Here is a 14102-nt window from a genome sequence, read left to right on the forward strand (position 1 = left end):
TGTGGTAAAAATACCAATGGAGACAGAGGATGTTTACCATGCTTACCAGACTGTTTGCAGCAAATAGTCACCATGATGTATGATAACATTGCAAGCAAAGAAGAAAATCCTATGAAAGCTATTATAATCAATAGACCTAGTTACACTGTTGTGGATGAAGGAGCCCAAAAGTCTATTCTGTATGTAGCAAGATGGTGTTGCCCTGCCCCCCTCCCAAAAGAAAAAATAAATTCATGTATTAAGAGGAGATGAGGATGCTATAAAGAGGAAGTAATCAAGAAAACATTTGAAGAATGGTTCAGAATATCATGTGTTTCTTTGCATCACTGACCAAAAAGCTCCCATGTTATTGGCTTTCCCTGATGACAGTCTTTATGTAAGAGAGTTGAATGAGATGATCCAACACAAAAAGTACCAAAAGGTGATGTTATGTATTGAAGCATATGAATCTGGCTCGATGATAATATTCATATTGTTATCAGTGTCTAAGCAGCTACTACTGCCAGTCCCAAAGAGCCTGATACCATGATGAAGAGAGAAATGCTTTCCTTGAAAATTGGTGTAGTGTCAGCTGAATAAATGATTCAGATGGAGAAGAGTTGACTAATGCCAGCAGTTTAAACTAATTTTAAAAAGCCTAATACTATCCATATCATGCAATAATGAAACAAAGGTACAACTTCCCTGAAAGTGATGCAGTTTCTAGTTCTGAAATCATAAATCAAATCAGCTCCCCAATCAATCTTCCTTTATGGTTCCATAATATCCCAGTAGCTTTCCAAACAAAGTACTCCTACTTGGCTGCCACTACAATATAGTCCTTGCAAGTTATGAAATTGTCATGTATAATCTCTACTCAGGGCTCCACCTTGTATCACTCATATACCCTGATCACCTCCTTATATATGGGTCTCCATGCCTCAAGTTTTTCCCCATTTTAACTAATCAAAGCTGCCAAAGTGATATTCCCAAGGGGCAGGTCTGACCGTATCATTTCCCTTACTTAAACTCCAGTGGCTTCCTGTTACTTCCAGGATCAAATTTCAAGTCCTCTGTTTTGCAAACCCATATCTACCCCAGCAAAGCACTGTGATCTTCCTTTTAGCCCAATACCCTTTTGCAAGCAAGAGCAGAAAACTGATGGCCACTAATGAAATGAATGAAGTTCAGAAAATTGATGAGTTTGAGCAATATCTGGAGGCAAAAAAAAATTATTCAGAGATCATTGCACAAAATAGTTCTATGTAGTGACTGTATTCAGAGCTCAGGCTGAGAAAGTGCTCTCTCAGAGATGGACACTCACTGCAACAAGGCCGCCATGGCTCACTTTGGGACCCTCTGTGTTAACAGGCATGCCTGCTAATATGAACACACTCTGTGTCATTTTCACATGTCAGTCAGTCTTTGTGAAAGACTTATCCAGTTGCTAGTATGAAGCTGGCCATGGATAAGATGTGCCAAAGTTATGTGTGTAAGTGTAAAATCTAAAAGTGATATCTGTTGGAGGGAATGAAACATTTCTGATCTTTATACGTACAATTTCCCGGTTTTGAAACCAATAACTTGAAGAAGAGAGAAGTTTGCTGTTCCCCATGGTTCATGGTAACCACAGTACATTTGACCTCCAGGGTAACAATTTCCTGCTAAAGTTCAACAAGCTACTGGAAGAGTTGTACTTAGAGAAATTGCAAACATTGTCTGGAAAGATATTTCTTGGAAAATTTATACTTATAGTCCTGTTTTTCCATAATTCATATAAATGGACATTGCTGTGACTGTTTCCTAACAACTAATGATGATAATAGCTACCATTTGTATAGCACTTTAGGTTTGCAGAATCACTTTAAAACTATTACTTCATTTGATCTTCACAACAACCCCAGGAAGCAGGAGCTATATATGATCTGCCTTCTACAGATGAGGAAACTGAGGCAGACAGGTTAAGTCATTTGACCAGAGTCACACAGTTAGTGTGACTGAGGCCAAATTTGAACTTTGCACTCAGTCTGCCATGCCACCTCGCTGCCTCAGTGCCTGAAAAATTACAATTTATAGATTTATAATAAAATGAAAGAAAAGGAGGAAGGGAGGGATGGAGGATAACACCGAACTCATAAATTGGCTTTTACTTTTTTTTTTTTGACAGAGTAGATTTTTTCAATCTTTATTTCTTTTTTTCTCTCTCTTTTGTAGTGGAAACCTAGATAAGCAGACTGCGCTAGGAAATACAGTTCTACACTACTGCAGTATGTATAACAAACCCGAATGTTTGAAACTTCTCCTGAGGAGCAAGCCAACAGTAGATACAGGTAAAGCACATAGTGATACTATACAGTATTCGTTCCTTCCAAGTATAATGATGAGAGAATTTAATTTACTAAAAATTAAACCTTCTTGTGATTTCTTTGAACTTGAGTAGTTTTTCAATATCTTTGGCAAAACAGCAGTTGTAATTTAGTTTTTGCCTTTTCCAGTTAACCAAGGTGGAGAAACAGCCCTGGATACAGCAAAGAGACTAAAAGCCACCCAATGTGAAGACTTGGTAAGAAAGAGCAAATGGGAAACCACATACTTTTGTTAACCATCATTCACCTCCACATGATATTTGGAGAAAATGGAATGGTGCATAACTAGAGCAAATTCTTCTTCGACAATTGACCAAAGAAACCCAGCCAAACACTAGCTCTTCTTTTAAGAAATGGTAAAAATGGTCAATTTGCCACCCAGATGCCACACAGATGTGGCCTCTGAACTTACTGTTTTGTATAGTAAGCTTGCAGTGGGGCTTCATGAGTGTTAGCATAGAAGCAGTAGGTTGAGTTCTTTCAGCGAAGTTTACACTTCTCCTTTATCGGCCCCCCATTATGCTTCCTTGGGAAATCTCAGTGACCTCCAGATCATGATCGGTCATTTAGTCAACAAGTGTTTCTTAAGTATTTACTATGTACCAGGCACTTACTATGTGCTAAACTCTTTGGATACCAAAAAAGGGAGGGAAACAGTCTCTGCGTTCAAGGAATTTGCAGTCTAATGGGGGAGACAACATGCAAATAACTATGTGCATATAAGTGGGGGGTGGAGCTCGAATGAGCACTTCAAGGGGTTGCCTAGGGAAAGCCCTCCTACAGAAGGTGGGATTTGAGCTGAGCCTCGATGGAAGCTAGGGAATCCAAGAGGTGGAGGTGAGGAGAGTGTTCAAGGCATGGCAAATAGCCAGCATACAACTGCAGAGTCATGTATAAGGAATTGAAAGTAGGCCAATGTGGTTGAATTGTAAATTATGTAGAGGGAAGTGAAATAGAAGGAGACTAGAAAGATAGGAAAGGGCCCCAGTTGTAAAAGCGTGAAATGTAACACAGAGGACCTTGGAAGTAATAGGGAGCCACTGGAGTTTGTTAAGTAAGGGGAATGATATAGCCAGACCTGTCCCTTGGGAATATCACTTTGGCAGCTTTGATTAGTTAAAATGGAGAAAAACTTGAGGTATGGAGACCCATATGTAAGGAGGTGATCAGGGTATATGAGTGGTACAAGGTGGGGCCCTGTGTAGAGATTATACATGACAATTTCATTACTTGCCAGGACTAGACAACACCTATACTATAGTGGTAGCCAAGGAGGATTATTTTGTTTGAGAAGCTACTGGGATGTGAATGGAACCATAAAGGAAGATTGATTAGGGGAGCTGATTCGATTATGATTTCAGGACTAGAAATGGGTGGGTGGGCCAAAGAGCACATACTCACAAGGCGGCATAGCAGGTAGTAAGATGGGCCAGTGAAATGAACTGCTGAAGCAAGGCCTCCATGTAGTGGGTGATTGGAGCAGCCGCCAATCAGTAGAGTGAGGCACTGAGAAGTGGGGTTTGGGGGAGTTCATGACGTGAAAGGGTCCTCTAGGGTTTGGTTTTTGTACGGGTCAGTGTTTTTGTAAGAGTAGTTCATTTTAATGCTTTAATTAGGACTGTTAACCCTTCTTACTTTCAGCTTTCCCAGGCTAAGGCTGGAAAGTTAAATCCACATGTCCATGTTGAGTATGAGTGGAATCTTCGACAGGAGGAGATTGATGAAAGCGATGACGATCTGGATGACAAGGTGAGTGTGAATAATTAGTGTAATTGTCTGGGAATATCTATGACTTTCTCCATAATATAGAAAATATCTGTGCCCCATGTATATTAAGCACTTTGTGTTTACCGAACTGAATTTTTGAGTTCCTCTCATTCTTGGTTCTGTTAGATAATGTGCCTACAAGTTAGTAACATGGACTTTTTGATTCTCAAATGCCTGAGAGAGAGAGGTCACATGTTATACTAGGAAGAACAGTTGACTCTGTGGGTCAAATGGTTGGTTTCAAAATAAACTGACACCAGAACCAGAAAGTGTAGGAACCAGCAAGGGTTTTTTGAGCAAAGGAGCCCCACCCACATGGGTAGAGACTTCCTGAACTAACAGAAGGACAAGGATTATATAGGTTTAAATTAGGCTGGAGGTAAATTGGGTAAGAGGTGCCTCTTGATTAGAAAGGGCTTGTTATGGGGTAGCTAGTAGTGCAGTGAGTAGAGTACCGGCCCTGGAGTCAAGAGGACCTGAGTTCAAATGCGCCCTCAGACACGTGATACATTTACTAGCTGTATGACCTTGGGCAAGTCACTTAACCCCAACTGCCCTGCCAAAAAAAATGGCTTGTTACTGGAGATTTGGGAGTAAGAATGGGGATGTATAACAGGAAAGGCTCTTGTTTAGATGAGCTGTTTCTCATATCCCTGGCCTAATAGATAGGAACTGCTGTTTCAAATCAAGAGTCCTGAATTCCAGTCTTGATTGTGTGAGCTTGGACAAATCACTGGGCCTCACTTTGCTGACTGTTTGTAAAGTGAAGCTGTGGGATTAGAGAAATCTTAAGGATGCTTTCAGCTCTAACATGCCTGATTAACGGCAGCTGAAGTCCGACTGCAGTGTATCATTGTGGGATAGAAGGTTCCTTGGGTCCATTGTGACTGTGTTAACAGTACAATACAAGCTTTGGCTGTTTCTACCAAACTGCAAGGTTTCCAATACAGGTCTGGTGTCTGATGATGCCTGCTGTCCAAGAGCAAAGAGATGACTTTTTTTTTAGCCATAAGCACCCCCTAAAACAATCTTAATACATAATTTGGTACTTAAGGTAGAGTTCCATGAACTAGTAACTGTGTTTAAGGATGATTGGTTTCCTTTTTATTTGTATGTATTTTTCTTTATGCTTTTAAAAATATTATTCTGAGAATAGGTCCGTGAGCTTCACAAACTGCCAAAGGGGCCCATACTAAAAAGGTTCAGAACTCCTGACTGAAGGGATCTGTGTTGTCACCAGTTGTGTGAATACTTCCTATAATGATACATAATGCCGGTTGCCAGGCAAGTCACCTATTTGCTTCAGTTTTCTCATCTGTAAAGTGAGAATAACAAAAGGACCTGGCTCACACAGGGATCAAAAGAGATAAGATCCTTCACGCATCTCCAACATTAAAGTGCTACAGAAGTGTGAATTATTGTCATTGGTGTTGAAGATATGGCCAAATTAATTCAGTCTCAGATGACCAGCCCTCTAGAGATGAACATTTCTGACCTTAACTAGTGTAATCCACGGACAGTAGACATATAGTCCCTCACTGGCCCTTGATTTCCACTTTGGTTGGATATGCCAAGATGGTTGGCATGGTCAAGATCACCACCTCTATGTTGTGATGCGTAATAAGAAAAAAATCCATTAATGAAATGATTGCCCTAGGTGCTGCTGAGGAACTCTTTGTCTAACCTCCTATAGCTGTGCCTGCAGACTCAGGTTAGAAGAGAAATCAGACTGAATATTTTGAATAATTTTTATGTATCATGATTTCACCCCTTAGCCTAGCCCGATCAAGAAGGAACGTTCTCCAAGACCTCAGAGCTTCTGTCACTCTTCTAGTATGTCCCCCCAAGACAAGCTAGCACTGCCAGGATTCAGCACTCCGAGAGACAAACAGAGACTCTCCTATGGAGCCTTTACCAACCAGATCTTTGCATCTGCGAGCATGGAGTCACCCACCTCTCCAACAGCTGATGCTCCCCCGCTGCCTCCAAGAAATGCTGGGAAAGGTAAAAGATTTGGAAAGCTCCTTAAAACTACGTTCTAAAATCTGACTTGGTAGGTGGAATGACTCAGGGTTGAATGTGATGTCAATAATACTATTTTCCTCCAGTGACAAAGGCAAATGATGATGATAATAGCCTAGGACTGTGATCAAACAGGGTAAAGAAAATATTATCTTGGACCAGAACACACACACACACACACACACACACATACACACACTCTCAAACTTTTATCATACTAAGCTTTTCAGGGTATTATAAATTACTTTCCACTGAGAGCTAATCAGTTTCCTTCTGCCCTGAAAGAATTTTACTGCACTTAAGTAGTGGCCGAGTATTTTATTCTGTAGAAATACTTCACGGTGATCTCTGGAATATAAGTAACAAATGCTTGTCACATTCTTTAACCTCAGGATAGCTGAGTTCTAGCTATCTGTGAGTGGAGGAGATCGAGGTACAGAAAGATAAGGCCTATTGTCCTGTAGCATAGCTCTGAGGAGTCACCTGAACCACAAGGCCAGAAGAGAGAAATTTTAGTTTTGTAGCCCTTCCTTGCTTCTGGTAAGCCCCCGGCAAACACATCTAACAGCAAAACCATCCTGTATGTGTATTGTAAAGCTCACCTCAAATAGAAATGACTTCTAGCTACATACCACAACATCCATTTGAATAATACTGGGATTATGTTCCTGGTAATGTGAGTATTATTCAAAATAATATTATCCAAAGTCTAAATTTCCCCATAGACACAGTGATATAAGAGGAGGATGGGGTGTTAAGTTCTCAGATAATCCCCAGATGGCTTATCACTTTATAAAATAAGGAATATCAAGTTAAAGTAAGTCTTAAGAGAGGGAAGGGAAAAGAATAACCATTTATATAGTGTTGATTATGTGCCAGGAGCCGTGCTAAGCTCTTTACAATTATTACCTCATTTGATACCCTGGGAAATAGGTGCTATAATTATCATCATTTTACAGTGGAGGAAACTAAGGCAAACAGGGTTAAGTGACTTACATTGGGTCACACAGCTAATAAAGTATCTGAAGCCATATTTGAACTCAAGTCTTCTTGGCTCCAGACCCATCACTCTATCCACTGTATCGCCAGCTGCCTCTCCAGCATGAGCACACACATGCATGCTTTTTTTTATCTCTTATCTCTCAACAGACTTCCATTAAGTGTATACACTAAGGAGAGAAAAAATGAATAATTGTAATTATCTAGTCCCTGCCCTTAAGAAACTTACACTCTAATGGGAGAGATAGAGATGAGGAGGAGGATGCTCTAGAAAAATATGAGAACAGAGAAACCTGCTGTTTCTATTTTAGTCCTATAAAAATTAAGCTTCACATGACATGTTTTTCACTTAGAAAACTATATCTAGGTACCTAAGAATTTTTTTGGTGTGTTTTTTTTTTATGTACCATTTAATGGAACAGAAACACTAAGAAGAGCCAAGGCGGGGAAAAAAAAGGCAAGAATATTTAATAATGTGCTAAACCAGGTACTCATTGACTAGGGCATCAGTTACTCGCTCAACTGAGGAAGAGAGCATTATTATTTTTTAAAGCTGAGGATATCCTAAATGGAGTCTTCTCTTCCTCCCTGCCATAGCCTTGTCGAAATAAGCATTATTCCCAAAGACATACTTACCAAATCATCAAATGCAGACATCTAGGTATCCAAGCATCATGTCATACAGAAACTTCTCAAGTCATTTTAAAAGTTACTTGAAAGATTAAAAAAGCCTGTAACTCAGTTTTTAGACCACATTGCTTATCAAAGCCTTCTCCATAAGGTTATTAGAGAAGGGCTTCATTCATCAGATAGGGGATGAATGAGTCAAATTCTACCTTTTTAAACCTCATCCTTAAAAAAAAGAATCCAAACATTTGCATGAAAAGAGGACCTTCTTGACTCTCTTCTTTCACTGGGAAGCTGTTATCTTCTATTTGTGAAAACAGTAGTTTCTCCACTGCTATCAGGATATCATAGGGGATTATGGCTTCTGGTGAGGAAGAAACATGAAAAACAGGATAAAACAACCTCCCCCTTCCCCAATACTAAAGACAAATGAAGAAAAATTCAAAGGAAAGCCAGGAAGAGAATTCCCATAAAAGAATCCAGTTTAGATTTCTTTTTTTTCCCCCAGAAGCATTAGCTACCTCATAGCAAAACTCAAGGGGGTTCAATCTAAATTGTACTTTACCAAAGCTTCTGTCAAAGTTCAAGAAATATAAAGAAATTCAGGATTCAGAACCTCAAAGAAGTAGTGTTTCATACTTCTATGGAGCCAGTTTGCTATTTAGCCACTATGTAGATGAAGTCCAGGGAGATTTCTATAGTTAACCCAGGGCCAGAGAGCCTAGATTAGCATATTGAGATACCTGACCCTCCTAGTAAGCAAGTCTTCCTGCTTGCTGTGGCCCTCCCACACCCACCCCCAATTTCTTTTTCTCTGGACTTCACAATGCTTTATTAAGATTGTAAATATGAGAAGATTTGGGTTCTTTTTTCTGTTTGTTTATTTTGGAAAAAAATAAAATGCTCACTAACAGTGAGAATTATTCTTTGATAGTATACAATATGTGTGTGAGGACTTATCCTATTGGCTACTTTCTTGAAATAATTAACATACAGCAGAGTGTTTGAGTAACTGGTGAATAGAGTATTCCCGCAGAATGTAGAGGGTTAATAAAGGTATAAAAGTATGAAGCCTCATTATGATGGATAGTTTTCTGGGGTTTAAAAAGAAAATAAAACCCATTGAAATACTGGATTCTCCCTTATATAATTACATCCTGCTAACTAATCAACAGTACAGTAAAAATTCATTAATATTTTCTCAAGCATAAAGGCTAGGCTTAAGTCCACCTTTGCTCTAACATGGAAAGAGTTTGCTAAGCTTATAAATAGGTGGGCTAGAAGTCAAGAACGTATTTAGCTGACTTACAGATTTTTCAGGCATTTTAGTGGAACCGTTTACATAAAATTACATATTAATTACAATGAATTCTTATGTGGGCATCAATTCCCTAGGACTTTTTTGTTTGTCAGCTGGTTCGAAGCACTATAAAAATTTGAAAAGGAATGGAACTCCTTGTATTTAAAATATTCTTTAACAGAATTTTCACAAATTTGGATTAGTTCAAATTATTGACAGTTACCCATCCAGATAACCTACTCTTTGCGGATCACCGCTAGACATCATGGGACTTAAAAACAGAGTTAGGAGATATCTCTGTATTTAAGGAGCTCAGAGGATAAGTGAAGAAAACCAATACTGTCACACTCAAATTCATGACTAAAGAAGATAATAAAAGAGAAACGCAAACTATGAGTTCAAATTAGTCTGAACAGACTGTAACTGCTAGGAAGTTGCTAAAGAGAAGTGTGGAAAGGTCAAGGAGGATATAACATGTACATCTACAAAAAGCCAACTTTGTGCCAAGCTCTGTGCTTGTATCTGGAGGAAATGAAAAGTTTAGATGAGATCAAACCAATCATGAAGCCACAATAGAAGGATTTTTTTAAGTAGTCCACTAGCTGAAAATCTCCAAAATTTTAACAAAGAACCCATTTTAACCAAGAACATCCTCCACCCCCACCTTCTAGTAGAGTTACATAACCCCTTTTGCATGTAATTTCCTTAGCTTTCATACTCTATCAATGACAGTGGTTAGGAAAAGACTTGGAAGGAAAGAGAAGAGAAGAATTTCTGAAAATATGAGGGAGGACCAAGCTGTCATGAAAGAAGAGCAATTATGTGATTCAGATGTCTTGCTTTGGAAATATTTTTCTATTGGCTGCATTAGTCACATATTGATGACTTTACAGTTTCCTGGTGGGGGAGGGGGTTGGTTGTGTGGGAAGGCAGCCAAATTGACTGGTTCGGTAGTAGAAACTTCCTCCAGATTATTTTCCTCCATTTGGCTGAGATCTTTTGCCAGTCTTTTTTTTTTTTTAATCGATCTCTCAATCCTATTGAAATCACCACTGAGTAAATAGCCTGAGCCCTCTTAACTAGCAAATATAATTATCTTTGTTTCTCTGCAGTAAGTTCAGCAGATTTGAGGCACACTATTTCTGAGTCACCCTGATGTATGTAGGGTGTGGAAAAGAAAGGGAAGGAAGTCTTCACTATATACCTCATGGAGGATAACATTCAAGAATATCTGAGTAACTGCTTAAAAAAAAACAAAACATTCCCCAGGTTGCATGAATCATAAAGTACAGGGTCAGACCAAAGTTGGAGTATTTTGTTCAGTTTGGGGTACCACACTTTGGGAAGGATATTGAAAAACAAATCGGGTCAGAGAAGAACAATGAGGATAAAAAAAATGAAAAAAAAACCTTCTATAAAGAGGATTGGTTGAACCAACTAACAATGAGAAGAGAAAATGTAAATGGACATGATAGCTGTGTTTCAAATATCTGAAAGATTGCTAAGTAAGAAAATTGGTCTAGAACCACGAGGCAGAAGTTCAAGGACAGCCTTTTGGGGTCAATATGAGGAAAAAGTTATAGTAAATAGAATTTTCCAACAATGGAATGGTCTGTCTCATAAAGCAGGAAGCTCATCACTGATAATCTCCAAGTAAAGGGTAGATGCTCACTTGTTGAGATTTATACTTCAAATGAGAGTTAGAGTAGATGACTTCTGAGGTCTTTTCCAACTTTAATATTCTATAATTTTTATTCATCAGCCATCCCCAAATGTGGTAATATGATAAGGACAACATTAAGTAAAGAAAAAAGTGTGATAAAATTTTCCTAGTACAATGAATTTAATAGCAAATTTTAGCTATAATCTTTCCTGGTTTCACAAGGATCAGCCACTTTTTACTTAATTTGGGGGAGGGGGAGAATTCTAAGTATAAGTATGTATTAAGAATTAAATGTAATATGCATATATATTAAGTTCCTATTACATACCCGTCATTGTGCTGGGCACTCAGAATACAAAGACAAAAATGAAATAAGCCCTGCCCTTAAGGTGTTTACATTCTCTTGAAAATTCCATAAACAGATATTCAGACAACATTGATTAAGAGATAAATCTTTGCATCCAAATAGATTTTTCTCTTTACAAAAAAGTATACCACAGGTTTCCTTTAAGTAGCATTCCCTAGCTTAATTAAAATATAATTTTTAAAAGTTTGATTTTTCAGTACACATAACTTTTCAGTCACATGATACATTACATTAGTGTAATAACCTACATTTAGAAAGGGTTTTTTTTTTTTATTTTTACCGAGCTACTGTGGGACTCCTACATAACACAGCATACTAATTGCGTGGCTTTAAAAAAAAAGACACAGGTCAAATCATTTCCCCTAATAACTTTATAAAATTCAAATCCTGGAAGAATATGATTAGCCTGTAAGGTGCTTGATTGCCCTGGCTTCTAACACCAGCCATCTAAAGGGGTTCCATTACATTTGAATTTCCTACAATTTACAACCTTTGTGAGAGAGAGCTAAAAGTACCCCATCTTTGGAGCTTTCAGTGTCAAACTAAGTCAGAAGTTCTCCAGGTCAGTGCTAAAACCTGAACTGTCTTCACTGACTAGGCTCCATACTATTCCCACTGCCTCCATCTGTCCTTCATAACATCAGGTACTTCACACTTTCTGAAGCTAACAAATTACATTCATCACACTGCCTAAAAGCAACCAGATTACATTAATAAACCTAGGGACTGTTTCAAACGGTGACTAGCCTTTGTAGAGCTCTTTGCAGACATCATCTCATACATCATCTTGTTTTATTCTCACTGCAATCCTATGAAGTAGGTGGGTAATACAGGTAATACGGTGAAGGAACAGAGGCCCTGAGGTTACCTGACTTGCTCATGGTCACGTAACTTGTAATTGTCCAGGTAGGATTTGATCTTCCTGACTCTTTAGCCCCTACAGCACCGTGCCTCCAGAAAGAGCATTAGGCATTCACTGCCACCTTACGAAACTAAAACCAGGGACTTGTCAGACTACAGAAAACTTGAACCTTGGAGACTCTTGGCTCCACCATGTGAACTTGAGCAAGATAGATGACCTGTTCATATCTATACCTTTGAATTTCACAAATGGGAAATAATACTGAGCTTTTTAAGCTGCTTCGAACATGATTATTGTTTACTTTAAAGCATGACTTCCTTCTCTATGAATAAGAGGCATTTTTTTGTATGATCACCCACTTAAGAAAAGACAGTAAAGTCATCTGTTCTTCAAAGCCCTGGGTTATGGAAATAAAATAGGATTGAACGATGTATTTAGTAATAATTATAATAAGTACAGATAACGTTTATGGAGCAGCTTACTATGTGCCAAGCACTTTACAATCATTATTTCATTTTATCCCCACAACAACCTTGGGAGGTAGGAGCTATTATTATCCCCATTTTACAGATAAGGAAACTAAGACAAACAGAGGTTCAGTGACTTACCCAGGGTCACATATAGCTAGCTGTCAATAGTTGACTATAAGTCAAATACTATCAGTAAGTGCAAGTGTCTGAGTCTAGATTGGAACTCAGGTCTTCTTGACTTCAGGCCCAGTATTGTGTTCATTACACTACTTAGCTGCTTCATTTTAGAAGGGTGTTTTTGATACTTGAACTATGTATCTATCATGTGGAGATTATCCTTAGTTTGAGAAGCCCCGGTGATATGTTGGGCACTGATCTTCACGAAAACTGCCTACTGAGGTGTGGAGGGGTTGGGATCTCTGGGAATATTCACCCTTGTGAAATTATAAATCCTTGTAGTATAAGATGATCATACATCAGCTTTTGCTTCTCTGAATCATGCTTTGCACTTCATTATATAAAAATGGTCATGTTTATGAATAATTCCTTCAGGTTTTGCTTCCAACTTCAGGCAAGATTATTAGTGATGAAGGTAACCTCCCAGGCCTTACTTTTTTTTTTTAATTTCAAAGATGGAATTGTACTTGGTCTGGAAGATTCACTAGAGAAGACCTCTGAGTTTCCAAAGTCATCAAAAATAAATACTTGCCCAGTAAAGAACAAAAAGAATCAATCACAGATATGCTTCTTTTGTTCTAGTCAATGCCACCTTTTTTCAAGGACTGTGGAAAAATAAAGTGCTTTTCCTGATGATAGTCATTGTTAACATATCTGTGTTGCTTTCCATTACAGTACCTGTTCTGCCATTAACTGGAACATTGGTTCTACCGTATCCCTCATTCTGTGGTAAAAACAAAAATAACAGACATATGGCACCTTGCGCTGTGAACCATGATTTCCTAGATGACCGCAGCAGCTTCGCATGTGGTGGCTAATGCTCCAGCTAACAAATATGCCCTGCACTAATTTGCACCATAGTTGAATGACTTAATTTAATCCTAGTAAACTTTCAAAATATTTAACATTAATATTATTTAAAATGATTTTGGAAAAATAAGCAATTTTTAAAAGAATAATTGTTCAAAATAGTTGGTTATAAGTCAGATGCTATCAGTAACAGATTTTCCTTATTTTCCTTTTGCGGCCTTAGGCACTTAGTACAGTTAGTGGCAGGTAATTGTATGTGTGGGTCACCTCATCCATGTTTTGTAGGGTCAGCCACTTTACTGATCTTGCTTCAGTTTTTTCCCCCTCAGAGATATACTTGATTCAGAGTTAATTCTTCTTTCCTTTTTCTTTGTTCTCTAAAACCACTTATTCCTTGACGCAGGGAGTGCTCAGGTTTTTTTGGTTTTGGGGGGTTTTTTGGCCCCAGAGAACATTTTTTCCCTTCAAGTGAATAGCACCCAAAGGACTACTTGCCACCATTTACAGTGTTAGAACTGCTGTTCAGGAGGATTTCGTTTGGTTTTGGTTTTTGATCCATTCCTTCTAGAGTCTGAAAGAGGAATATATGTACTTAACAGCATTTCCTATGCTATCCTCTTCACTTTTAAGGTCCAAAAACTTTCAGAAGATAATATAGTTGGCTAGGCCTTATTTTGTCCATTATTGAAAAGA

The 14102-nt window shown here is 38.4% G+C and overlaps 1 protein-coding gene across 1 annotated transcript in view; it reads left to right on the forward strand.

The window, feature by feature from the left end:
- The window catches only part of ASAP1 (ArfGAP with SH3 domain, ankyrin repeat and PH domain 1), a 478196-nt gene that overhangs the window by 431975 nt on the left and 32119 nt on the right, over positions 1–14102 (forward strand). Inside the window, exons 22-25 of the mRNA XM_036755612.1 lie at positions 2194–2309; positions 2475–2542; positions 3987–4094; positions 5888–6116. Of these exons, the coding sequence (XP_036611507.1) occupies positions 2194–2309; positions 2475–2542; positions 3987–4094; positions 5888–6116 (521 nt within the window). The remainder of the gene's footprint in view (positions 1–2193; positions 2310–2474; positions 2543–3986; positions 4095–5887; positions 6117–14102) is intronic.

Source organism: Trichosurus vulpecula, chromosome 1, assembly GCF_011100635.1.
Source record: "Trichosurus vulpecula isolate mTriVul1 chromosome 1, mTriVul1.pri, whole genome shotgun sequence".
NCBI classification, from domain to species: domain Eukaryota; kingdom Metazoa; phylum Chordata; class Mammalia; order Diprotodontia; family Phalangeridae; genus Trichosurus; species Trichosurus vulpecula.